At 43.8% G+C, this 27,923-nt stretch overlaps 1 protein-coding gene across 4 annotated transcripts in view; it reads right to left on the reverse strand.

Annotated features, from left to right (window-relative positions):
* Positions 1-2,584: 2,584 nt before the first annotated feature.
* Positions 2,585-27,923, reverse strand: part of sbno1 (strawberry notch homolog 1 (Drosophila)) — a 151,392-nt gene continuing 126,053 nt past the window's right edge. For all 4 annotated transcript variants that reach the window (XM_078554593.1, XM_078554592.1, XM_078554590.1 and 1 more), the window contains one exon: positions 2,585-5,670. In XM_078554593.1, the coding sequence (XP_078410719.1) occupies positions 5,528-5,670 (143 nt within the window). In that variant the 3' untranslated portion in view covers positions 2,585-5,527. The remainder of the gene's footprint in view (positions 5,671-27,923) is intronic.

Below are 27,923 nucleotides of genomic sequence, written 5' to 3' on the forward strand. Positions count from 1 at the left end.
AAATCCAAAATAAAAATAAAAACAGCTGGAAAAACTCAGCAGGTCTGACAGCCTCTGCGGGGAGGAACAGTTAACGTTTCGAGTCCGAATGACTCTTCAATAGAACTAAAGAAATTTTTTTACTATTTACTATATTTACTTAGTTCTATTGAAGAGTCATTCGGACTCGAAACGTTAACTGTTCCTCTCCGCAGAGGCTGTCAGACCAGCTGAGTTTTTCCAGGTATTTTTATTTTTGTTCAGGCTGATCTCAGCTTGTACAGAGCTTGAGTTTTGTGCTTATTCCCTCAGACTCTGTGCCTGTTGGCCTAAGTAAATAAGGACTGATGAAAACACAACAGCACCAAAAACTATAGCTGCAGAGTTTTTTTTTGTTCTTTTATTGCCATATCAGTGACATCCACATCCCAGTATTTATTGTCCATCACAAAAGACCCTTGAGCAGGTGGTGAACTGCCTTCTTGAATTGCTGCAGACCACCTGGCGCAGGTACACCCACAACCCAAATAGGGCAAAAGCTCCAGGATTTTGATGCAGGAACAGTGAAGGAATAACATCCTAACTTGGAACTAGATTAATGTGTGACTTGAGAGGAACTTGGAGGTGATGGCATTCCCATGCATCTGCTGCCCTTATCCTTCTAGATGGTCATGATCATACCTTTGGAAAGTGCTGTTGAAGGAGCCTTGCCGAGTTGATACAGTGGATCTTGCGTATGCCACAACCTGCTGCCACTGTGCACGTGCGGGGCAGGGAGTGAATGTTTAAGGTGGTGGATGGGGTGTTGATCAAGTGGGCTGCTTTGTCCTGGATGGTGTCATGCTTCAAGTGTTCTTGAGATCACACTGATCCAGGCAAGGGAGAGTGTATTCTATTACACTCCTACTTGCGCCTTGTAGATGGTGGACAGGCTTCAGGGAGATCAGAGGAGTTACTTGTCACAGAATTCCCCGTCTCTGACCTACTTTTGTAGCTACAGTTCAATGGTAACCCCCAGGATGTTGATGTTGGGGGAATTTAATAATGGTAGTGCCATTGAATGTCAAAGGGAGGTGATTAGATTCTCTAGTTGGACGATTCGTGACTTCTCCGATACTGAGGCAGTCCATATCCATAGTCAGCAAGACCAGAACAACATTCAGGCTTGGACTGAAAAGTGGCAAATAACATTTGCATCACTCAAGTACCAGGCAAGACCCGCTCCAACGAGAGAGAATCTCATCTCACCTTGTCAGTCATCATTACAACTACTGAATCCCTCACTATCAATTTGCTGGGGTTACCATTGATCAGAAACTGAACTAGACCAGCTATATAAATACTGTGGCTTAGAGAGATCAGAGGCTGGGAATTCAGCAGTGAATAATTCACCACCTGAGGCAGTGGCAAAGTAATTCAGAGAGACAGGCTCAAATCCCACCAAGGCAGATGGTGAAATTTGAAATTAATTTAAAAATCTGGAATTAAAAGTCTAGTGATAAACATGAAACCAGTCGATTGTCGTTAAAACCCATCTTGTTCACCATTATCCATTAGGGAAGGGAAAATCTGCCATCCTAACCTGGTCTAGCCTGTGACTCCAGACCCACAGTAATGTGGTTTACTCTGAAATAGCCTAGCAAGCCACTCATTTCTCAACGGCAATTAGGGAAGGGCAATAAATGCTGACTTAGCCAGCGATGCCCCCAACCCATGAATGAATAATAAAAATCTCCCATAGCATGTCCACCATCTACAAGGCACAAGTTCAGAGTGTGCTAGAATACTCTCCACTTACCTGGTTGAGAGGTCCAACAACGCTCAAGGCAGCACCATCCAGGACCAAGCAGCCCACTTGATTAGCACCTCAAGCACAAACATTCACTCCCTCCACCACTGACACACAGTGTACACCATCTACAAGATGCACTGCAGCAACTCACGAAGGCTCCTTTGACAGCACCTTCCAACCTCTACCACCTAGCAGGACAAGGGCAGCAGATGCATGGGAATACAACCACCTGCAAGTTCCCCTCCAAGCCACACACTATCGTGACTTGGTACTATAATTGCCACACCTTCATTGTCACTGGATCAAAATTCTGACATTCACTTCCTAGTAGCACTGAGTGTACATAAACTAGATGGATTGCAGCGGTTCAAGGTGGTGTCTCACCACCACCTTCTCAAGAACAACAAATGCTGGCCTTGCCAGTGACATACTCGTCCCACAAAAGAATTCAAGAAAACATGGAATGTGAATACCAATACTGACTGGTCGGGCTGAATGGCTTGTTTCTGTGTTGTAATTCCTCTAATACAATGCAGCTTCCTGATTCCCAGACGGTCTCTTCTATTCCAGTCTGCAGCTTTGCAGTTAGTTGCAGCCTCATTTTTTGGAGATCTGAACATAGCTCTGTTGTCTGCTGCGTCTAAGATAATCACTGCAAGGATGCTCAGATCCTGCTGTAGGCTATTCAAGAGTATTTCTGGCACTAATTAATGTCTCTGCACAACTTGGTTGAGGATTAAAAACACGATGATACACAAAGAGAGGCAGAGAAGACTACAGGGGAAATAAATGAGTTTTTGCAAAGACAATCTGTAAATGTCAATCAATTTATTTTCACATTTACAATTTAGTAGATGGCAATGGTTAAGGTGCTTTTACATTCCAGCTAAGAGCTCCCCCCACTGAACATACTTAGATTCCAGAGATTTGAAACATGTACATAAATTTCAATAGTGACCCATCACAAATTGGAATGTAAAAATACATGTCACATTGAACGTCTTTGATTGTAAAGCCCGTTTGTCCCAATTGCACCTCGACCTTCCAATGAAATATCATTGACCTGAAACATTGTTTTCTCTTCTACAGATGCTGCCTTACACAAACGTTGCCAGCACTTTCTGTTTTTACCTCAATCTTCGTAGCCAGTGATCCCAACATTTCCATCACAGGTTCCGCAGTCAATTGCTACAGTATATGTTGCAAAACAAGTACAGAATTCCCCTCCCAGACATAACTTTGGCGGATCCATTGCTAAATATTTAATCAAACAAGATCCGCAATGTTTAGCTGAAGTATATCTCTCAGTTAACACTGCCTTAGCCACTGTATGTAAGGTGTTCCTCCTCTGAATCTAGATCAACCTCTACATCCTAGTCAACAAACAGCTGGGGGAGGTAAAGAGAGGACATTGCTCTCAAGAATTTGATAACACAAACCATGCTACCTTCAACCCTGTTGAATGTATTTAAGGTTTTATTTTAAAAACACAGCACAGTAATTATTTTGAAAGACAGTAGTTGGGACCAACTACTGAACAGAAGCTAGAAAAGGTAGCTCTGAATGTGGGCATATTTCCAAATATACCAAGACTTCATTCAGGTCAAAGGTAACAGCAAGGATCTGGTAAACAAAATAATTTTCTTTTCAACATGAATCTGTGGAATTGTGGGTGTAACTTTCTGATGTCCTATTTAAATGCCAAATATAGACAGGCCCACGAGTGGAGAATAAAACTCCTGAATCTCAAGGTAAAATAAGAGATAACATAATAAAGCCTTAAAAAAATTGACAGGTCCATGGATTCAATGGCTCAAACACCAATTGGTGCACAAGATGCTAATTCCAGAGGCAAACATTCTCCAGTTACAGGGCAGAGAGGAAAGATTGTCTCCGAAAGCAACGGTGTTAAAGTCAGAGAGAGAACACCTCAACATTTCCTCTCTCTCATCCCAACTGCAATACTGGGTGAACAAGGAAAATTTCCATACGATCTCATTACTTACCAAAGTATTAGCAGAACTGGGAAGTGTGACCATTTCACATTGAGTATTCCGTAACAAATACCCCACTATTTAAAATCAGTTCAGTCAGGATATACTTTCGTATCCTGCAGAATGCACATCATCACTTTTCTCATCTTTAAAAAAACTCTACACCACTAGTTTCCATTAGTACAATATGATTTATTAATAGTCAGCTGCCAGAGTCCTGTGTCTTGCAGCAGATTTGTTGATAATTCTAACTTAAATATACAGTTAAACAATTCAGTATCTTCAGTAGTGCAACTTGTGCCAGCATGAAATGGCAAATTTCCTTCACTATTCTGATAAAGTTGACAAAACTATTTATAATCAAAAGAAAGTATAGATAGCATAGCTAAGGCTATACACATTTGTACATTACAAGTCTTACTAACTGAAGTAATATCTATGCTCTGTTAAGTACTTAACAGCTCTGAACTGTGAACAGTACTTGAGGAAACTGCACATAGTGCAGTTGTCTTAGAGGCTCCCTTCTTACGTTTTACAACTCTTCTAAGCAACCAGCTTTATCAGCATGAGTAAAACATGCAACTAGCCTATTTGTGAATCAGGAGAAAAGTGTACAAGATGTACATTTCTTGAATTGTTAGCTTTGAATGTTATGACCGAGGGATGGCAGTATTCAAGCTTCACATCAGCCTCAACTTGCATGCACTCAATTATCGTAACCCAGAATATTCCATTAGGCTTCCCAAATTACAGTTTTTATTGAAAAGCTGGTACCCACTATGTTGAAAGATGTTGTCTAAACTACACTAAGTGCTGCATAAAATTGCCTGGTAGAAAATAAGTAACCAATACTAGATTAGTGATTAAATATGATGAAGCTGTTAAAGTGGTTCTCAGAATTTTAATATAAAATCACCAGATAATTTAAGATTGTGCCATGAAACAAATACAGAACATACATTTTGCAGTTACCCAGAAATTACACATTGTGAAGAAAGCATATCAACAAATTCAAAACAGCTTCTGTATAAAGTAATTAATTCCCCCAATAAATTTTCAATTATACTGCTTTTTTTTTTAAATAGGCCAGGATTTTTGCAATTTTTTGCATCATATTTACATCCTGCTTATAGGACATACATGATAATTAAACCCTGAATGAATGCTTGTTCACTTAAGACTGCAGGGTTTACAAACCCAGCCCAGAGTTGGGAAGAATTTTACAGGGTTGTAATTCCAATAAGCATGTATTTAACATGAAACATTCTAGGTACGTACAGCAAGTAACGTAGCCCTCAGCATGTCTCCAGAACCAGTGCACTCTCATTTGTAACAAGCTACAAAATGCTACAAAACAAGACATAGTAAATGAAGTGAAATTAATTTGAAGGGGAAGCATTTGACTTGTGCAAAGAGTGCACACAATGCTTTCCATTACTTGAACAGTAGAAATCAAAGTGGAGAATTATAGCAGCTGTCAGTAAAGAACAAAGTGCTAACATGAAGAGTTGTAGGAGGGGAAGGAGAAAAAAGTAAAGCGTCCAAACATCTTGGCCTTCAAACTTTCGCCTGTTGGTTAATCAGAACTTGTCTCTGATTACAGGTAATCCCAGATTCACTATTTTCACCAATACTTCACTAATCACGGAATCTCTTTGGAATATGACCCTGAATTTCTGAAAATAGTGACGGTCACATGGCGTTGCACTCCTGTAAGTTACAGTTTTCAAGTAAGGTTAGCCCCAGTATGTGCAGCTGGTCACTATGTGTTGCTCATGTGACTCATGCTTTGAGGGTGGAGCTGCTGCCACATCTGTTGCTGCTGCAGTGCCAGCTGTTGTGACTGGTCCGACGTTGACAGAATGTTCATCAATGGCGAGACACAGTTCTGAGGAATGATCAAACCTGTGATACAAAGTTATAAGATGTAGGTTTAACAATTAAAAATACATCAGTGCAACCATAAACTACATTTTCTGCAAGTGAAATACAGCCTTCTAGTCAGATTTCTGGTTACACCAAACAAAACATATCTTAAAATAATTGACCAGGTTTGCACCTGAGCTACCAACTGATGCAGAAAAACACAAAGTTCAAACATTAAGACATAAAGGCAAAATTATGCATAGCAATCTTTTGTGGCTGTCTGCTTCAGTCACATGGGATTTTGTCAATAGCCTGCATTCAGCCAGCGTCCCAGTTAAATAAGCCCCATCTTTGTCAGTCACAGTTGCCAGTGACGAGAAATCTTGGTCCTTGATAAAGATAGATTAAATAACATGGATTATGAGCGTGATTGAGAAATTTGATGCATTCTTGGGTCTGATTTCTTACTCCCTGAAACTTACAAAATAGTCACCTCTCCAAACTGTGGGTAATGCAAGAATGGAGCTGGGCTGTATCATAGAATGACCCAATTCCCTTTTGAAAGCCTCAATTGACACTGCTTCCACCACACACTCACGCAGTGCATTCCAGACCCTAACCACTTGCTGCGTGAAAATGTTTTCCTCACGCTACCACTGCTTCTTTTGCCAATTAATCTGTGCCCTCTGGAACCATGTGCAACCAAATGGAAACCTCTGGATTTGCATCCCCAAAATGGAAAGTCTATGGACATAATCTTCCAACTAAAGGAATTGGGAACAGAAGGAAACTAGTCCTTACTGAGAAGTCAAGCTCTGACATAACTGAATAGCAAAGTGTACTTGGATCCTTTAAGAGTTCTTTGTAAGGCTGCAGAAGAACAGGGTGTTCAAATCTGGTGAGGACTATGTGAAGTAAACTTGTTCTCGTGAAAGTTCAGTCTCTAGCCTTCAAGACTGGGTCAAGTTGTTCATAAAAGTGATAATGTGTTACAGAAATTCAAGTACAGTTTCTACTTCAAATTGCATTAAATGAAACAAATTTTCCACCAGCCTGCATCAAATATCTTTTTTGTCAAACAGTACATCTGCCATAATGCTCGACTCATTCAGAACGCATATGCCAGCTTCGGCAGACTCTGAAGAAAGTAATATGGACTCAAAACGTTAACTCTGTTTCTCTCTCCACAGATACTGCCAGACATGACTTTTTCCAGCATTTTGTTTTTATTTCAGATTTCCAGCATTCACAGTATTTTGCTTTCATCTTCTGAAGAAAGGGCCTGCTTGCAATTCTAAGATCTCTGAAACAGCATGGCTGCTCAAACAGAAATGAATGCCTTGAAGCTAGGGTGCAAGAGTTGCAATCTGACAGCAAGCTGACCATTATTAATGCAAACCTGTGTATCTTGTGCATATAGATTTAGCTTTTAGTGGGCATGAAATGATGAAAACCCTGGTATGGCAATTTCCCAATGAAAGTCTGCCTGGCCAAGAGTAGCAGTGGGGAATCCAGTAGATCTACAAGTTTAAAAGCATGCTTAAATAAATTCTAGAAAATAAACTGCACCAAAAATCAACCTGTTTTTGGACGATCAGGTTCCAGAGTAAACAGTGAATGTTTGCTTCTGATCTTACAATTTCTTGGAAGGTCTCAATGTTCCTTTTACATACATTGGAGTTAGAACAATACAACACATCATTCTTGATTCAGCTCTGTAACAGAGCTATCCAATTCATCCCACTCCCCTGCCAATTTTTCCCTAACCAATATTCTTTTGAAAGTGATTAATGAATCTGCTTCTATGATCCATTCAGTCAGTATGTTCCAGATCATCATAACTGTGTAAGTTTTGTCCCTTCATGTCACCTACGGTACGTTTGTCAATTAACATTGTTAAGAAACTCAAACGTACGTGTAAGGTCAAGAACTCCAATTCCCAACAAACCTCAGCCTCCACCACATGTTCTGGCCAGGAACTGGCTGCATTTGTGCAGTTTGGACATTTCATGTTCTTCAGGGCCAGGACAGGCCCTGTACACGGGAAAAAAAAGTGCGAAAACTGGGTCAGGTGACCAAGCGCGGGGCACAATAGTCAATTAAAAGTCCCACAGAGAGGGGGACATGGAGAAGGTCCCAGGAAATGTCCCAGGAGGCAGAGACAAGAGTCAGAGGGCAGGAACAGGTCCCAGATGAGTTGAGCAAAGGAGAAAGAGTCTCCAATTAAAAGGTGGAACTGCGGGGGGCAGATTGTAACTGAAGTGAGCTTGGGGGAAGCCCTGATAATCGAAGATGGCTCAGAAGAAGCCCTGAAGAACATAACATAAGAAATAGAAACAGTAGACCACCATTCAGCCCCTTGAGCCTGCTCTGCCATTCAATAAGATCATGGCTGATCTCGTGTTTCGATTTCCACATTCCCATCTAACCCCGATAACTTATGATTCCCTTGCTTAACAAGAATCTATCTAACTCTTCCTTAAAAATATTCAATGGCCCCGTCTCCACTGAGACAGAGGCAGAGAGTTCCAAAGTCGCACAACGCTCAGAAAAATTTTTTTTCCTCATCTGTCCTAAAAAAGCGACCCCTAATTTTAAAACAGTACCCTCTAGCTCTGGACTCACCCCCAAGAGGAAACATCCTTTCCATGTACACCTTGTCAAGGTCGTTCAGGATCTTGTATACTTCAATCGAATCACCCATCACTCTTCTAAACTCCAGTGGAAACAAGCCCGTCTGTCCAACCTTTCCTCATAAGACAACCCACTCATTCCCGGTTATCAATCTAGTAAATCTCCTTTGAAACGTCTCCAATACATTTACATCCTTCTTTAAATAAGGAGACCAAAACTGCACACAGTATTCGAGGTGCGGTTTCACTAATGCCCTGTATAACTGAAGCATAACATCCTTACTTTCCTTACTCTCTGAAGTCATACGGACTCGAAGAAACGTTAACTGTCTTTCTCTCCACAGATGCTGTCAGGTCTGCTGAGTTTTTCCAGCATTTTTTGTTTTTGTTTCAGATTTCCAGCATCCACAGTATTTTGTTTTTATCATTACTTCTATGTTCAGTTCCTCTCGTAAAGGACAGCATTCTATTAGCCGCCTTAATTACTTGTTGTACCTGCATACTAACTTTTTGTGACTCATGTACTAGAACACCGAGATCCCGCTGCACCTCAGAATTATGCAGCACCTCCCCATTTAAGTAATACTCTGTCTTTTTGTCCTTCCTGCCAAAGTGAACAACTTCACATTTTCCCACATTAAACTCCATTTGCCAGGTCTTAGCCCACTCACTCAACCTATCTATATCTATCTGCAGCCTCATGTCTTCTTCACAACATACTTTCCTACCTATCCCTATGTCATCTGCAAATTTAGCTACCACGTCTTCACTCCCCTCATCCAAGTCATTGATGTAAATCGTAAAAAGTCAAAGCCCCAGCACAGACCCCTGCGGGACTCCACTCGTCACATCCTGCCAACCAGAGAAAGACCCATTTATGCATACTCTCGGCTTTCTGCCAGCCAGCTAATCTTCTATCCATGCTAATATGTCACCAACTACAGCATGAGCTTTTATTTTCTGCAATAATCTTTGATGTGGCACCTTGTCAAATGCCTTCTGGAAATCCAAGTATAGTACATCTACAGGCTCCCCTTTATTCTCTGCACGTTACTCCTTCAAAAAAACTCCAATAAATTGGTTAAACATTATTTTCAAAAGAACAAAGAACAGTACAGCACAGGATTAGGCCCTTCGGCCCTCCAAGCCTGCGCCGATCATATTGCCTGTCAACTAAAATATTTTGCACTTCCGGGGTCCGTATCCCTCTATTCCCATCCTATTCATGTACTTGTCAAGCTGCCTCTTAAACACCACTATCGTATCTGCTTCCACCACCTCCTCTGGCAGCGAATTCCAGACACTCACTACCCTCCGCGTAAAAAACTTGCCCCGCACATCTCCTCTATAGTTTTCTCTCTCACCTTAAATCTATGTCCCCTAGTAATTGACTCTTCCACCCTGGGAAAACGTTCTGACTATCTACTCTGTCCATGCCACTCATAATGTTGTAAACTTCTATCAAGTTGCCCCTCAATCTCCGTCGCTCTAGTGAGAACAATCCGAGCTTCTCCAACCTCACCTCATAGCTAATAACCTCCAGTCCAGGCAGCATCCTGGTAAACCTACTCTGCACCCTCTCCAACGCCTCCATATCCTTCTGGTAATGTGGCGACCAGAATTGCACGCAATATTCCAAGTGTGGCCGAACCAAGGTTCGAAACAGCTGCAGTATGACTTCCCAGCTTTTATACTCAATACCCCTGCCAATGAAGGCAAGCATGCCATATGCCTTCCTGACTACCATATCCACCTGCGTTGTCACTTTCAGTGACCTGTACACCCAGATCCCTCTGCCCGTCAATGCACTTAAGGGTTCTGCCATTTACTGTATAATTTCTGCCTGTATTAGACCTTCCTAAATGCATTACCTCACATTTGTCCAGATTAAACTCCATCTGCCATTTCTCCGCCCAAGTCTCCAACCGATCTATATCCCGTTGTATCCTTTGACAATCCTTTTCACTATCTGCAACTCCTCCAACCTTAGTGTCGTCTGCAAACTTACTAATTAGCCCAGTTACATTTTCCTCCAAATCATTTACGTATACTACAAAGAGCAAAGATCCTAGCACTGATCCCTACGGAACTCCACTAGTCACAGCTCTCCATTCAGAAAAGCACCCTTCCACTGCTACCCTCTGTCTTCTATGACCAAGCCAATTCTGTATCCATCTTGCCAGCTCCCCCCCTGATCCCATGCGACTTTACCTTCTGTACCAGTCTGCCATGAGGGACCTTGTCAAAGGCCTTACTGAAATCCATGTATATAACATCCACTGCCCTTCCATCGTCGATCATCTTTGTCACTTCCACGAAAAACTCAATCAAGTTAGTGAGACACGACCTCCCCTTCACAAAACCATGCTGCCTCTCACTAATACGCCCATTTGCTTCCAAACGGTAGTAAATCCTGTCACGAAGAATCTTCTCCAATAATTTCCCTACCACTGACATAAGGCTCACCGGCCTGTAATTTCCTGGATTATCCCTGCTACCCTTCTTAAACAATGGAACAACATTGGCCATTCTCCAGTCCTCTGGGACCTCACCCGTAGCCAGTGAGGATACAAAGATTTCTGTCAAAGCCCCAGCAATCTCCTCCCTTGCCTCCCTCAGTACTCTGGGGTAGATCCCATCTGGTCCTGGGGACTTATCCACCTTAATATTCTTCAAGACGCCTAACACCTCCTCTTTTTTGATCTCAACATGATCCAGGCTATCTACACACTCTTCCCTAGACAAATCGACCGCTAAGTCCTTCTCTTTGGTGAATACTGATGAGAAGTATTCATTTAGTATCTCTCCCATTTCTTCTGGCTCCACACACAGATTTCCATCTCTGTCCCTGAGTGGGCCTACCCTTTCCCTGGCTACCCTCTTGCTTTTTACATATGTATAAAAGGCCTTGGGATTTTCCTTAATCCTGGTTGCCAGTGGCTTTTTATGACCCCTTTTAGCCCTCCTGACTCCGTGCTTAAGTTTCTTCCTACTTTCTTTGTATTCTCCACGGGCTTCATCTGTTCCCAGCCTTCTAGCCCTTACGAATGCTTCCCTTTTCTTTTTGACTAATCTCTCAATATCCTTCGTTATCCAAGGTTCCTGAAACTTGCCATGCTTATCCTTCATCCTAGCAAAACATTCCAGTCCTGAATTCTTATCAACTGACGTTTGAAAGCCCCCCCACATGTCAGTTGTTGATTTGCCCTCAAACATCCGCCTCCAGTCTAGATTCCTCAGTTCCTGCCTAATATTGTTATAATTAGCCTTCCCCCAATTAAGCACCTTAACCTGAGGACTCCTGTTATCCTTATCCACCAGTACCTTGAAACTTACTGAATTATGGTCACTTTTCCCGAAATGCTCTCCTACTGAAACTTCGACCACCTGGCTGGGTTCATTCCCTAATACCAGGTCCAGTATTGCCCCTTCCCTAGTTGGACTATCTACTTATTGTCTCAGGAAGCCCTCCTGGATGCACCTTACAAATTCTGCACCATCCAAACCCCTAGCACTAAGTGATTCCCAGTCAATATAGGGAAAGTTAAAATCACCCACCACAACAACCCTATTACTCTTACACCTTTCCAAAATCTGCCTACATAACTGGTCCTCAATCTCCCACTGGCAATTGGGAGGCCTATAATAAACCCCCAACATTGTGACTGCACCCTTCCTATCCCGGAGCTCTACCCATATTGCCTCGCTGCATGAGCCCACCGAGGTGTCCTCCTGTCGTACAGCTGTGATATTCCCCTTAACCAGCAGTGCAACTCCCCCACCTCTTCTACATCCCTCTCTATCCTGCCTGAAACATCTAAATCCTGGAACGTATATCTGCCAATCCTGTCCATCCTTCAACCAAGTCTCTGTAATAGCAATAACATCATAGTCCCAAGTACTAATCCAAGCTCTAAGCTCATCTGCCTTGCCTGTTATACTTCTCGCATTGAAACAAATGCATTTCAGACCCCCAGTCCCACTGTGTTCAGTAATTTCTCCCTGCCTGCCCTTCCTCTTAGTCCTACTGGCCATATTCACTGGTTCCCAGTCATTTATTTCACCTGCTCTGGTTCCCACCCCCCTGCCATACTAGTTTAAACCCTCCCGAGTGACACTAGCAAACCTCGCAGCCAGGATATTGGTGCCCCTCCAGTTTAGATGCTACCTGTCCTTCTTGTACAGGTCCCACCTGCCCCGGAACAGATCCCAATGATCCAGATATCGGAAACCCTCCCTTCTACACCATCTGTTCAGCCACGTGTTCAGCTGCACTATCTTCCTATTTCTAGCCTTATTGGCACATGACACAGGGAGTAATCCTGAGATTACAACCCTAGATGTCCTGTTTTTTAACTTTCTGCCTAACTCCCTGAACTCCCACTAAAGGACCTCGTCACTCTTCCTGCCTACGTTGTTAGTACCAATGTGTACCACGACCTCTGGCTGTTCTCCCTCCCCCTTCAGAATGTCCCGTACCCGATCAGAGACATCCTGGACCCTGGCACCAGGGAGGCAACATACCATCCTGGTATTTCTTTCACGGCCATAGAAGCGCCTATCTGAGCCCCTGACTATAGAGTCCCCTGTGACAATTGCTCTTCTGTGCTTTGACCCCACCTGCTGAACAACAGAGACAGCCGTGGTGCCACTGCTCTGCTACTGCTGTTGTTTTCCCCTGATAGGCCGCCACCCCCCTCCCCCAAACAGAATCCAAAATGGTATACCTGTTAGAGAGGGGGACAGCCACAGGGGATTTCTGCACTGACTGCCTGCCCCTTCTAGCGGTCACCCATCTATCTGTCTGTACCTCGGGTGTGACCGCGTCTTCCTTTCACAAAACCACGCAGACTCTTCACAATTACCTTGAGCTCTTCTAAGTGCCCAGCTATAACCTCCTCAATGATCGATTCTAATAACTTCCTCACGACAGACGTCAAGCTAGCTGGCCTTTCGGTTCTGTCTCCCTCCCTTCTTGAATAGAGAAGTTATATTTGCTACTTTCCAATCTGCTGGAACCTTTCCAGAATCTAGCGAATTTTGGAAAATTAACACCAGTGCATCGACTAACTCATTAGCCACCTCTTTTGAGACCCTAGGATGTAGTCCATCGGGACCCGGAGACTTGCCAGCCTGCAGCTCCATCAATTTGCTCGGTACATTTCCCTAGTGATTTCAATTTCACCAACTTCCTTTCTCCTGTTCACCTCCTGATTTGTAACTGGAGTTTTTTTGCATCCTCTAAGTGAACACAGAAGCAAAAATATTTATTCATTTCTTCCAGCATTTCCTTATTATCTACTATTAACTCCCCACTGTCACTCTCTGGAGGACCAACATTTACTTTACTTACTCTTTTCCTTTTTAAGTACCTGTAGAAACTCTTGCTATCTGTTTTTACATTTCCAGCTAGCTTCCTCTCCTACTCTACTCTAATTTCCTTCTCCTGATTAACCTTTTAGCCATTCTCTGCCATTCTTAGTATTGTTTAATCATCTGTCTTGCCACTCATCTTTGCGGAGTTGTATGCTTTTTCCTCATGTTTGATGCTTTCCTTAACTTCTTTAGTTAATCACGAATGGTGATTAAATTATGATAGAATTTTTCTTTATAGTAGGAATGTACTTATTCTGAATACTCTGAAATATCCCTTAAACGTCTGCCACTGCTTCTCTATTAATTTATCCTCTAGCATAGTTTCCCAGTTCATGTCAGCTTTCACCCCCACATAGTTGCCCTTATTTAAGTTTAAGATACTAGTCTTAGACCCATTCTTCTCCCTTTCAAACTGGATGTAAAATTCAATCGTATTGTGGTCGCTGCTACTTAGGGGTGCCTTCACTCTGAGGTCATTAATTAATCCTGGCACATTACACAACACCAACTTTAATATAACCTGCTCTCTGGTTGGTTCCAGAACATATTGCTCTAAGGAACTCTCTCAAAAACATTCTAAGAACTCCTCACCCAGGCTACTACAGCCAATCTGATTTTTCTAGTTTGTGTAGGTTAAAATCACCCATTATTATTGTCGTTCCTTTCATAAGCACACAATATTTTCTCTTGAATACTTTGTCCTACACTGTGGCTACTGTTAAGGGGCCTGTAGATGACTCCCACTAATGACATTTTTCCCCTACTATTCCTCATGCCCATCCAAACCAATTCTACATCCTGATCTCCTGAACCAGGGTCATCTCTAACTATTGCACAAATGTCCTATTCTTCTTGAATGTCAGTCTTTGCTGTCCTGCAGCCACATCTCCGTAATTGCTATCAGAGCATTTGCCATCAATTCATTTACTTTGTTTTGAATTCTGCGTGCATTCAGATAGAGAGCCAAGGTGGCAGCCAAAGCTTGATGACTCCGTACAGCAGGCCTTCAGGCAAAGACACCCCTTTGGAACAGTGGTGGTTCTGCTTTGCACGACAAAAGATCTGAAATTGTGTTTTTAAGTTGATGCTTTGGTGTACTTGGGAAGCCAGGGAAACAGAATCTTGAAAGGAGAGATTGAAATCCTGCAAGGTGGGCCATTGTTGAAGCCGTCCGAATGGGAGCCACTTTTGAAGAGAATTCTAAGGCAGGATCTTCAAATATGGAGATTGGAAACTCTCATGAGAAAGATGAAGTTTCAGTCAGATTAGTTGGTTTGCAATGTAACAGATAACTGGGTGGGTCCTTCAAGAAATCCATGGAATCAGGTTTGGTCACATTTAGCATTTATTCTGTAGTGTGGTGTGTTCGACCACCGTTTGCCTGTTAATTCACATGTACCTCAGACTCACTCTGAATGTTAGAATGTGAGATAGATGTTGTAAACTGAATTATCTTTCTGAGCTTGTATAGTAAAGGTTATTTTTGCTTGTTCAAAACCTGTGAAATCCTGTGGCTTTATTCACTTAGTAAGCATCTTTAATCTCAAACTTTATCTACTTTAAACAAAATGTTATTGGTCCCTAGCTGGATCTCACCCACAACCTGGGCTCTGGCCAGGATCATAACTTAAAACTGTTTCTTCTGATTACAAACCCTTTACCACTGAAACATTTTCTCCTTGCTTACTTAATCATGACCATTCATGATTTTGATTACATCCATCAAATTTCCCTTTAAACTTCTCTGCTCCAAGGTGAACAACCTTCATGTCCCCACATCCCTGGTACCAGTCTAGTAAATTTCTTCTGAATTTTCTCCAAGGCCTTGATGTCCTTTCTGAAGTGTTTTGCCCAGAATATTCCAGCTGAGGCCTAATCAGTGTTCTATAAAGATTTAGCATAACTTCCTTGCTTTTAATACCCTAAGTCTATGCTAAAGCCAAGGGTCCAAAGTATCTTTTTAACAAGCTTCTTAACTTGTCCTACCACCTTCAAAGATCTGTGGACATACAGGTCTAGTTGTCCCTGATCCTGCACCCTTTGTACGATTTAAATTTATATGCCTTCTCATTCCAACCAAATGAAACACTTCACATTTCCCTGCCTTAAATTTCATCTGCCTATTTCACCAGCCTGTCTGTCCTCTTGAGGTCTGTTACTATCCTCCTCACTGTTTATAACTTTTGATTGTCACCTGCAAACTTTGAAGTTATGCCGTGCTTGCTGCCCAGGTCATGATGAAAGAGGTCATAATTCAGACACTAGAAGTGTTTAAAATTGATAAGGAGGTTGAATTGGATATGCCTTTAAAGTTGATAAGGCACCAGAGCCGGTAGAGATGCATCCAAGGTGAAGTGAGTGTGGAAACTGCGGAGACGCTGGTCATAATTTACCAGTATTCCTTCGACTCAGGAGTGGCGCCAGAGGACTTGAGAACCACAAACATTGTTCAAAAAAAGTGCAAAGACAAACACAGCAATTACAGGCCAAGTTAGTTTAACTTCGGTGGGTGGGAAAGCTTCTGGAAACAATAATTTGGAACATAATTAATAGCCACTTGGACAAATGCAGGTTAATTAAGGAAAGTCAGCATGGATTTCTTAAGGGCAAATAGTGTTTAACTTGGGAGTTTTTTTGATGTAGTAAAAAAGAGGGATGAGGAGGATAATGCTGTTGATGTGGTGTACTCAGCGGGAGGGGGGGCAGCCGGGGGGCTGGAGCGGCGGGAGGGGGGGCAGCCGGGGGGCCGGAGCGGCGGGAGGGGGGGCAGCCGGGGGCCCGGAGCGGCGGGAGGAGGGGCAGCCGGGGGGCCGGAGGAGGGGCAGCCGGGGGGGCCGGAGCGGCGGGAGGAGGGGCAGTCGGGGGGGCCGGAGCGGCGGGAGGAGGGGCAGTCGGGGGGGCCGGAGCGGCGGGAGGAGGGCTGGAGCAGTGGGTCTGCTGCTGTCGCTGGACTCAATGTACGTGAAGTTTGAAAACAGGTGAGGGGGAGAATCGAAGGTCAGGACTGGAAAGATGCAGCTATGAGGAAAAATTGGACAGGCTGGGGTTCTTCTCCTTGGAAGAGAAGAGGCTGAAGGGAGATTTGCTTGCAATGTGCAAAATTGAGGGTGTCCTGGATAGAGCGGATGGAAAGGGCCCATTTATCTTTGCGGAGAGGTCAGTGACTAGGTGGCATAGATTTAAAGTGATTGGTAGAAAGATGAGAGTGGAGATGAGCAAATCTTTTTCACTCAGAGGAAGCAGAAACCCTCAACCCATTTAAAAGGTGTCTGGATATGCACCTTAAGTACTGTAACCTGTTGGAAAGAGGGATTAAGCTGGGTGGCTCGTTTTTTGGCTCTCTCAGACACGATGGGCCAAATGCCCTCCTCCTGTGCCATTAAAAACTGATTCTATGGGTGACATCACAAGTATACACTCCTCCAACTTGGGTTAAAAGTTAAGTTTTTTAATATATTTCATATTTTTGTATTTAATAACCCCAGTAATGGTACTTACTTCGGTGCAGCAGAAGAAGAAATTGGCGAGTAACTGGCAAGTTAACCTACTTATAATAGATTTAAGGTATGGCAGGGTAGCTCGGCCAAATGAAACGTACTTCCTGTGGAACGTGGAAAGTCATGGACGAGTCATGTGTCCTAGACAAACACTGACTGCAAAAGCTTGAGCTTCAGGTTTTGGAGCTCCAGCAGTGGCTGGAGTCACTGTGGTGAATCTGCGAGCCTGAGAACTATGTGATAGCATGTTTAAAGAGGTAGTCACACCGCAGTTTAGGAGCTTGCAGGCAGAGCAGGGATGGGTGACCACCAGAAAATCTAAGAGAACCAGGCAGGTAGTGCAGGAGTTCCCCGAGTCGATCTCACTCACTAACTGGTGTTCCATTTTGGATATTGCTGAGGGCAATGGCTCCTCAGAGGAGTGTGGCAAAAGCCAAGTCCCTGGCACCACAAGTGAGCTGCACAGGAGGGGAGTAAGAAAAGTGGAAGAGTAATAGTGATGGGGGATTTATTTAGTTAGAAGAACAGACAGGTTTCTGTGCTGGTAGGCATGCCTCCAGGATGGTGTATTGCCTCGCTGGTGCCAGGGTCAAGGATGTCTAAGAGTGACTGCACGGCATTCTTCTGGGGAGGGTGAACAGATAGAGGTCATGGTCCACATTGGTACCAACGATGTAGGAAGGAAGAAGGATGAGGTCCTGAAAACAGATTTTCGGCAGTTAGGAAAGAAATTAAAAAGTAGGACCTCAAAAAAAATCTCAGGATTACTCCCAGTGTCACATGCTAGGTGAGCATAGGAATAAGAGGATTAAGTGAATGAATACGTGGCTGGAGAACTGGTGTAGCAGGGAGGGAAGTAGATTTCTGAGGCATTGGGACTGGTTCTGGGGAAGGTGGGCCTGTCCAAGATGGACAGGCTGCACCTTAGCAGGAACTAACAACCTTGTAGGGAGGTTGGCTGTTGTGGAAGGTTTAACCTATAATGACAGGGATGGAAACCTGAGAGGGAGCTCAGATTGGAGAGGAACAAAACTGGTAACATGAAATAGAAAAGTAGGAAGTGAAATTAGAAGGCGGACAAAGCAAAGGCAAGTGTGAAATAGGATCAAAATACAGGATAAAGTTAAAAACAGAGTTAAGGGCACTCTACCTGAATGCACATATTCACAACAAGATGGTTGAAGGCATAAATATAAGTGAATAGGTACGATTTAATTGCGATTAGCGAGATGTGGCTACCAGGCGACCAAGGCTGGGAATTGAATGTTCAAGAATATTTGACATTGAAGGAGGATAGGCAAAAAGGGAAAGGAGGCAGGGTAGTGCTGTTAATAAGGAACAAAACCAGTACATTAGCGAAAAAGGATTTTAGATTCAAAGATTAATATGTAGAATTAAGTTTGGGTGGAACTAAGAAACAGCAAGGGGCAGCAAAGATTGGTGGGAGTTGTTTAAAGGTCACCAAACAGTAGTGGTAACGTTGGCAGGAAATTTGAGGCTCATGTAACATGGGTGACTACAATCCACATATGCACTGGGTAAACCTAATCAGCGCTAATGCTGTGGAGAATGAATTCCTGAGTGTGTACAAGATGGGTTTCTGCTGCACTATGTTGAACCACCAACTGGGGATCAGGCTATTTTAGATTTAGTATTGTGTAATGAGAAAGGGCTAATTAATAACCTTGCTGTAAAGGAATCTTTAGGAAATAGTGGCCAAAGATGATAGAATTTTACATTAAGTTTCAGCGTGATATAGTTCATTCTGAAACTATGTTCTCAAATCTGAACAAAGGAAACTATGAAGCAATGAGGGGCAATTTTCTATGGTGGATTGGGAAAATGCATTAAAAGGTTTGATAGTAGGCAGACAATAGCTAGTATTTTACATGGTCTACAACAAATATGCATACCTCAGACACACAAAAACAACAGGAAAGGTAAATCAACCATGGCTAAGGAAAGTAGTTAGAGATTGAATTAGATCAAAGGAAGTGGCTTATAAGGTTGCCAGAAAAAGTGGTAAACCCAAGCATAGGGAAAAGAAAATATGAATGCAAGCTAGCAAGAAGCATAAAAGTGAACTATAAAAGCTTCTTTAGGTATGTGAAAAGGAAAAGGCTAGCAAAGGCAAATGTGGGTCCATTACAGGAGGAGACTGGAGAATTTATTGAGGATGATAGGGGAACGGCAGAGAAGCTAAATAATTATTTTGTGTCTGTCTTCATGGTGGAAGATAAAAAAAAAATCTCCCAGAAATACTAGAGGAGCAAGTGACTTGTGAGAATGAGGAACTGAAAGAAATTAGTATTAATAAAAAGGTACTCAAAAAATTAATGGGATTGTAGGTTGAAAAATCCCCTGGACCAGATAGCTGCATCCAAGAGTGTTGAAAGAGGTGGCTATAGATAAGAATGGAGGCACTGCTGGTTATCCTTCAAAATTCTACAGATTCTGTAAAGGTCCTGAAGACGGGGAAGGACCAAACGTAACCCCACTATTTAAGAAAGGGAAGAGAGGGAAAAAAGAGAACTACAGTCCTGTTAGTTTGATAACAGTGGTTATGAAAATGTTAGAAACTATTGTAAAGGATGTCATAACTGGACACTTAGAAAACAATGGTAGGATTGGGCAGAGTCAACTTAGATTCATGAAAGGGAAATCATTTTGACAAACCTGTTGGAGGCTGTCACTACTGGAGCAATGCAAGGAACAGTGGTAGGACCATAATTGTTCGCAAACAAGAGTCATAGAGGTCTGCAGCACAGAAAAAGGCCCTTCGGCCCATCGAGTCTGCTCTGGTCAAACAAGTACCTAACTATTCTAATCCCATTTTCCAGCACTATGCCCATAGCCTTGTATGCCATGACATTGCAAGTGCACATCCAAACACTTCTTAAATGTTATGAGGGTTTCTGCCTCTACCACTCTTTCAGGCGAGTTCCTGATTCCCACCAGCCTCTGGGTGAAAGAATTCTTCCTTACATCCCCTTTAAACCTCCTGCTCCTTACCTTAAATCTATACCCCCTGGTTATTGATCCCTCCACCAAGGGGAAAAGTTCCTTCCTGTCTACCCTATCTATGCCCCTCAATTTTAGACACCTCAATCATGTCCCCCCCATAATCTCCTCTGCTCCAGGGAAAATAATCCCAGTCTATCCAATCTCTCCTCATAACTAAAGGTCTCCAGCCCAGGCAACATCCTGATAAATCTCCTCTGCAATCACATCCTTCCTATAATGCGGATTCCAGAACTGCACGCAATACTCTAGCTGTGGCCTAGCCAGCCTTTTATACAGTTCGAGCATAACCTCCCCATCTCTTATATTCTATGCCTCGGCAAATAAAAGTATCCCACGTGCCTTCTTAACCACCTTATCTACCTGTCCCGCTACCTTAAGGGACCGGTGGACATGTACATCAAGGTCCCTCTGATCCTCGGTACATCCCAGGGTCCTACCATTCATCGTGTATTCCCGTGCCTTGTTTGTCCTGCCCACGTGCATCACCTCACACTCATCTGGATTAAATTCTATTTGTCACTGATCAGCCCATCTGACCAGCCCGTCTATATCCTCCTGTAATCCAAGGCTATCCTCCTCACTATTTACCACCCCACCAATTTTCATGTCATCCGCGAACTTATTGATCAACCCTCCTACATTCAATCTCAACCATTTAGATATACCACAAACAGCAAGGAACCCAACACTGATCCCTGTGGAACCCCACTGGACACAGGCATCCAGTCACAAAAACACCCCTCGACCATCACCCTCTGCTTCCTGCCACTCGGCCAATTCTGGATCCAATTTGCCAAATTGGCTTGGATCCCATGGGCTCTTACCTTCGTTATCAGTCTCCCATGCGGAACCTTATCAAAAGCCTTGAAGTCCAAGTAGTCTACGTCAAATGCATTGCCCTCATCTACACACCTGGTCACCTCTTCGAAAAATTCAATCAAATTGGTCAAATATGACCTCCCCTTAATAAAACCATGCTGACTGTCCTTGATTAATCCCTGCCTCACCAAGCGTAGATTAATTATGACCCCCAGAATTGCTTCCAATAGTTTCCCCACCACTAAGGTTAGGCTGATTGGCCTGTAGTTCCCTGGTTTATCCCTTCCTCCCTTCTTGAATAACAGTACCACATTGGCTGTCCTCCAGTCCTCTGGCACCTCTCCTCTGGCCAGAGAGGTATTGAAAATTATTGCCAACGCCCCTGCTATTTCCTACCTTGCCTCACTCAACGGCCTGGGATACATTTCATCTGGGCCTGGAGATTTATCTACTTTTAAGCCTGCTAGACCACTTAGAACCTCCTCCCTTTCTATGCTAATTTCTTTAATTATATCACAGTCCTTCTGACTGATTTCCATACCCACATTGTCCCTCTCACTTGTGAACACCGACACAAAGTATTCATTTAGAACCCTACCTCAGTCTTTCGGCTCCACACATAAATTACCACTATGGTCCTTAATGGGCCCTACTCTTTCCCTAGTTTATCCTCTTATTCTTAATGTACTTGTAAAATAATTTTGGATTTTCCTTTATTTTACCTGCCAATGTTTTTTCATGCCCCATTTTTGCTCTCCTAATTTCCTTTTTAAGTCCCCCCTACACATTCTATGCTCCTCTAGGGTTTCTGCTGATTTGAGCCTCGGTATCTGCCATAAGCCTTCCTTTTTCTCTTTATCCAATCCTGTATATCCCTTGACATCCAGGGTTCCCTGGATTTGTTGGTCCCACCCTTTGTCTTTACTGGAATATGTTGGCCCTGCACTCTCCCTATTTCCTTCTTGAATGAGTCCAACTGCTCTGATGCAGATTTACTTAAAAGTAGCTGCTCCCAGTCCACTCTGGCCAAATCATATCTGATCTTATTAAAATCGGCCTTCCTCCAATTTAGAACTCTGATTTCTGGCCCATCCTTGTCCTTTACCATAACAATCTTGAATCTATCGGAGTTATGAACACTATCTGCAAAATGCTTCTCCCACTGATACCTCTACCACTTGCCCGGCTTCATTCCCTAAAATTAAGTCCAGGACCTCCCCCCTCTCTCGTAGGATTTTCTACGTACTGACTTAAAAAGCTCTCCTGGATGCATTTTAAGAATTCCGCTCCCTCTAAACCTATCACACTATGACTAACCCAGTTAATGTTGGGGAAGTTGAAATCCCCCCACTATTACTACCCTATTATTTTTACACTTCTCTGAAATTTGCCTACATATCTGCTCTTCTATTTCTCTCTGACTGTTTGGGGGCCTATAGTACACTCCCAGCAATGTGATTGCTCCTTTTTGTTTTTAAGTTCTACCCATATGGCTTCATTTGAGGAGCCTTCTAAGATGTCATCCCTCCTTACTGCTGTAATTGATTCCTTGATCGATACTGCGATACCCCCTCCTCTTTTACCTCCTTCCCTGTCTCGTCTGAAGACCCTATATCCTGGAATATTGAGCTGCCAATCCTGCCTCTGTGACAGCAATGACGTCATACTTCCGTGTGTTAATTTGTGCCCTCAACTCAACTGCCTTATTCGTCAGACTCCTTACATTAAAATACCATCCAACCTTGCCCAAATCGCTTGTGCCTTAACTGGCCTATAATTTCTATGCCTTCCAGACTCACTTGTTCTCTCTTTTAATTTTGGCTGTATATAAAAGATATGGGTGTGGGACCCAAATGTAATATTTCCAAATTTGCTGATGACATAAAACTAGGTGAGAATGTGAGTTGTGAAGAGGATGCAGGGAGGCTTCAAGGGGACTTGGACAGCAAATCGCAAATCGGCAAGAACACAGCAGATGGAATTTGATGCGAATAGGTGTGAAGTTATCCAACTTGGTAGAAAAAACAGAATAATTCTTAAATGGAGAGGGGTTGGGAAGTGTTGGAAGTCCAAAGGGACCTGGGTGTCCTTGTTCTTGAGTCACTAAAAGCTAGCAGGCAGTTGGGAAGGCAAATGGTATGTTGGCCTTCATTGCAAGGGAATTGAAGTACAGAAGTAAAGGTGACTTGCTGCAATTGTACAGTACCTTGGTAAGGCCACAGCTGGGGTACATATGTACAGACGAATTTACAAATTAGGAGGCGGTGGCCACTCGGCCCCTCAAGCCTGCTCCCCCATTCAATGAAATCATGGTTGATCTGATTGTAACCTCAGCTCCACATTCCCACCTAGCCCCGAAAACCTTTTGCCCCCTTGCTTATCAAGGATCTATCTATCTCTGCCTTAGAAATATTCAAAAGCTCAGCTTCCGCCGCTTTTTGAGGAAGAGTGTTCCAAGATTCTCAACACTCAAGAAATTTATCATCTCTGACCCAAATGGGCGACCCCTTATTTTTAAACGGTGGCCCCTAATACTAGATTCTCCCACAAGAGGAAACATCCTTTCTGCATCCACCCTGTCAAGACCCTTCAGGATGTCATATGTTTTGGTCAAGTCACATCGTATTCTTCTAAACTCCAATGGATACAAGTCTAGCCTGTCCAACTTTCCTCAAAAGACAACTTGCCTATTCCAGGTATTAGTTTCGTAAACTTTCTTTGAACTGCTAACACATTTACATTCTTCCTTAAATAAGGAGACCAATACTGTATGCAGTACTGCACATATAATCTCACCAATGCCCTGTATAACTGAGGCAAAACCTCCCTACTCGTGTATTCAATTCCCCTCACAATAGCATTCTATTAGCTTTCATAATTACTTGCTGTATCTGCATGCTAGCCTTTTGAGATTCATGCACTAGGACCCCTAGATCCCTCTGCAATCTCTCACCATTTAGATAATACGCTGCTTCTCTTTTTTCCCTACCGAAATGGACAATTTCACATTTTTGCACATCATACTCCATTTTCCAGGTCTTCAGAGTCACAGAACCGTTGCGGTGTATAGGGGAGGCGATGACGTAGTGGTGTTATCATAGGACTAGTAATCCAGAGACCCAGGGTAATGCTCTGGGGACCCAGGTTTGAATCCCACCACTGCAGATGGTGGAATTTGAATTAAATAATCTGGAATTAAAAGTCTAATGATGACCATGAAACCACTGTTTCACTAATCCGTCAGGTTCACTAATGTATTTAGAGAAGGAAATCTGGCCTACATATGACTCCAACTTTCCCACAGCAATGTGGTTGACTCTTAAACGCCCTCTGAAATGGCCCAGCAAGCCACTCAGTTATATCAAACCACTACAAAGTCTCAAAGAAATGAAACCGGAATGGACCAAAAAAGGAATGGACCACCTGGCATTGACCTACGCACTGGAAACGACAAAGGCAAACTCAGCCCTGTCGGCCCTGCAAAGCCCTTCTTACTAACAGCTAGTGCCAGAATAGTCGAGGAACAGCCTGACAGAGTCATCCTCTGGGATACCTTATAGGTAATGTCCTAGACACTACAATCACCGTCCCTGGGTATGTCCCGTCCCACAGGCAGAGGTGGCGGCATAGTGGCATACAGTCGGGAGGGAGTTATCCTGGAAGTCCTCAACATCAGCTCTGGGCCCCACGAAGTCTTATGGCATGGAAGCCTCCTGCTGATTACCACATACTGCCCTGCCTCAGCTGATGAATCAGTGCTCCTCCATGTTGAACACTACTTGGAGGAAGCACTGAGGGTGGCAAGGGTGCAGGATGTGCTCTGGGTGGGGGACTTCAATGTCCATCACCAAGAGTGGCTCGGTAGCACCACTACTGACCGAGCTGGCTGAGTCCTAAAGGACAAAGCTGTTAGACTGGGTCTGCGGCAGGTGGTGGAGGAACCAAGAGGGAAACACATATCTGACCTCATCCTCACCAGCCTGCCTGCTGCAGATGCATCTGTCCATGACAGTATCGGTAGGAGTGACCACCACATATTTGTTGTGAAAATGAATTCCCACCTTCACAATGAGGATACCCTCCATCGTGTTGTGTGGCACCACCACCACCGTGCTAAATGGGATAGATTTCAAACAGATCTAGCAACTAGAGACTGGGCATCCATGAGGTGCTGAGGGCCATCTGTAGCAGTATTGTACTCGAACACAATCTGTAACCTCATAGCCCAGCATAGCCCCCACTCTACCATTGTCATCAAGCCAGGGGATAAACCCCAGTTCAATGAAGAGTGCAGAAGGGCATGCCAGGAGCAGCACCAGGCACACCTAAAAATGAGGTGTCAACCTGGTGAAGCTATAACACAGGACTACTTGTGTGCCAAACAGCATAAGCAACAAGTGACGGACAAAGCTAAGCGATCCCACATTCAGTGGATCAGATCTAAGCTCTGCAGTCCTGCCACATCCAGTCGTGAATGGTGGTGGACAATTAAACAACTCACTGGAGGTGGCGGCTCCATAAATATCCCCATCCCCAATGAAGGAGCCTAGCACATCAGTGCAAAAAATAAGGCTGTAGCATTCGCAACAATTATCATCCAGAAGTGCCAAGTGGATGATCCATCTCAGCCTCCTCAGGAGGTCACCAGCATCACAGATGCCAGTCTTCAGCCAATTCAATTCACTCCATGTATTATCAAGAAACAGCTGAAGGCACTGGGTAGTGTCAAGGCTATGGGTCCTGACAATATTCCAGCAATTGTACTGAAGACTTGTGCTCCAGAACTTGCTGCGCCTCTTCCAGTATAGCTATAGCACTGGCATCTACCCGGCTACCTTGAAAATTGCCCAGGTCCTGTACACAAAAAGCAGGACAAATCCAACCTGGCCAATTACCGCCCCATCAGTCTACTCTTAATCATCAGTAAAGTAATGGAAGCATTTATTGCCCATCCCTAGCTGCCCTTGAGGTGGTGGTAATGAGCTGCCTTCTTGAACCGCTGCAGTCCATGTGGTGTAGGTGCACCCACAGTGCTGTGAGGGAGGGAGTTCCCCAGGATATCGACCCAGCAACAATGAAGGAACGGCGATATATTTCCAAGTCAGGATGGTGAGTGGCTTGGAGGGGAACTTCCAGGTGGTGGTGTTCCCATCTATCTGCTGCCCTTGTCCTTCTAGATGGTAGTGGTCGTGGGTTTGGGAGGTGCTGTCGAAGGAGCCTTGGTGAATTCCTGCAGTGCATTTTGTAGATGGTACACACACTGCTGCTACTGTGCATCAGTGATGCAGAGAGTGAATGTTTGTGGATGCGGTGCCAACCAAGAAGGCTGCTTTGTCCTGGATGGTGTCAAGTTTCTTAAGCGTTTTGGGAGCTGCACTCATCCAGGCAAGTGGGGGGTATTCTATCACACTCCTGACTTGTGTATTGTAGATGGTGGACAGGCTTTGGGGAGTCAGGTGGTGAGTTACTTGTTACATGATTCCTAGTCTCTGACCTGCTCTTGTAGCCACAGTATTTATATGGCTAGTCCAGTTCAGCTTCTGGTCAATTGTAACCCCAGAATGTTGATAGTGGGGGATTCAGTGATGGTCATGCCATTGAGCATCAAGGGGCGATGGTTAGATTCTCTCTTGTTGGAGATGGTCATTGCCTGGCACTTGTGCGGCGAAAATGTTACTTGCCACTTGTCAGCCCATGGATATTGTTCAGGTCTTGCTGCATTTCAGCATGGACTGTTTCAGTATCTGAGGAGTCGTGAATGGTGTTGAACATTATGCAATCACCACTTCTGACCTTATGATGGAAGGAAGGTCATTGATGAAGCAGCTGAAGATGGTTGGGCGGAGGACACTACCCTGAGTAACTCCAGCAGTGATGTCCTGGAGCTGAGATGACTGACCTCCAACAACCACAACCAACTTCCTTTGTGCTAGGTATTACTCCAACCAGTGGCGAGTTTTTCCCCATTCCCATTGACTCCAGTTTTGCTAGGGCTCCTTGATGCCACACTCGGTCAAATGCTGCCTTGATGTCAAGGGCAGTCACTCTCACCTCACCTCGGGAGGCTATAATGAGGTCAGGAGCTGAGTGGCCCTGGCGGAACCGAAACTGGGCGTCAAATAGCAGGTTACTGCTGAGCAAATGCCACTTAACAGCACTGTTGATGACCCCTTCCATTGCTTTACTGATGACGGAGAGTAGACTGATGGGGCAGTAACTGGCCAGGGCCAATAATTAGCTCATGGGATAAAGGGGGCAGTAGCAACGTGGATACAAAATTGGTCAATGGATATTTTTCAGGCTGGAGGAAGGTTTGTAGTGGAGTTCCCCAGGGGTTGGTATTGGGACCCTTGCTTTTCCTGATATATATTAATGATCTGGATCTTGGTGTACAGGGGACAACGTCAAAGTTTGCAGATGATATGAAACTTGGAAGCATTGTAAACTGTGGGGAGGACAGTATAGAACTTCAAAAGGGCATAGACAAGTTGGTGGAGTGGGCAGATAGGTGGCAGATGAAGTTCAATGCAGAGAAGTGTGAGGTAATCCATTTTGGTAGGAAGAACATGGAGAGACAATATAAAATAAGGAGCACAGTTCTTAAAGGGGTGCAGGAGCAGAGGGACCTGGGTGTACATTGATCATTGAAGGTGGCAGAACATATGGAGAGAGCAGTTAATAAAGCATACAGTTCTGCACTTTATTAATAGGTTCATAGGGAGTACCAGAGCAGGGAGATTATTCTGAGCCCATATAAGACACTAATTCAACCTCAGCTGGAGTATTGTGTACAGTTCTGGGTGCCACTCTATAGGAAGGATGAGAGTGCATTGGAGAGAGTGCAGAAGCGGATTACAAGAAAGGTTCCAGTGATGAGAAAGTTCAGTTATGAAGATCAATCCAAGAGGTTGGGACTGTTCTCCTTGGAGAGGATAAGGCTAAA

This window comes from Cetorhinus maximus, chromosome 12 (assembly GCF_964194155.1).
Source record: "Cetorhinus maximus chromosome 12, sCetMax3.hap1.1, whole genome shotgun sequence".
NCBI lineage: Eukaryota > Metazoa > Chordata > Chondrichthyes > Lamniformes > Cetorhinidae > Cetorhinus > Cetorhinus maximus.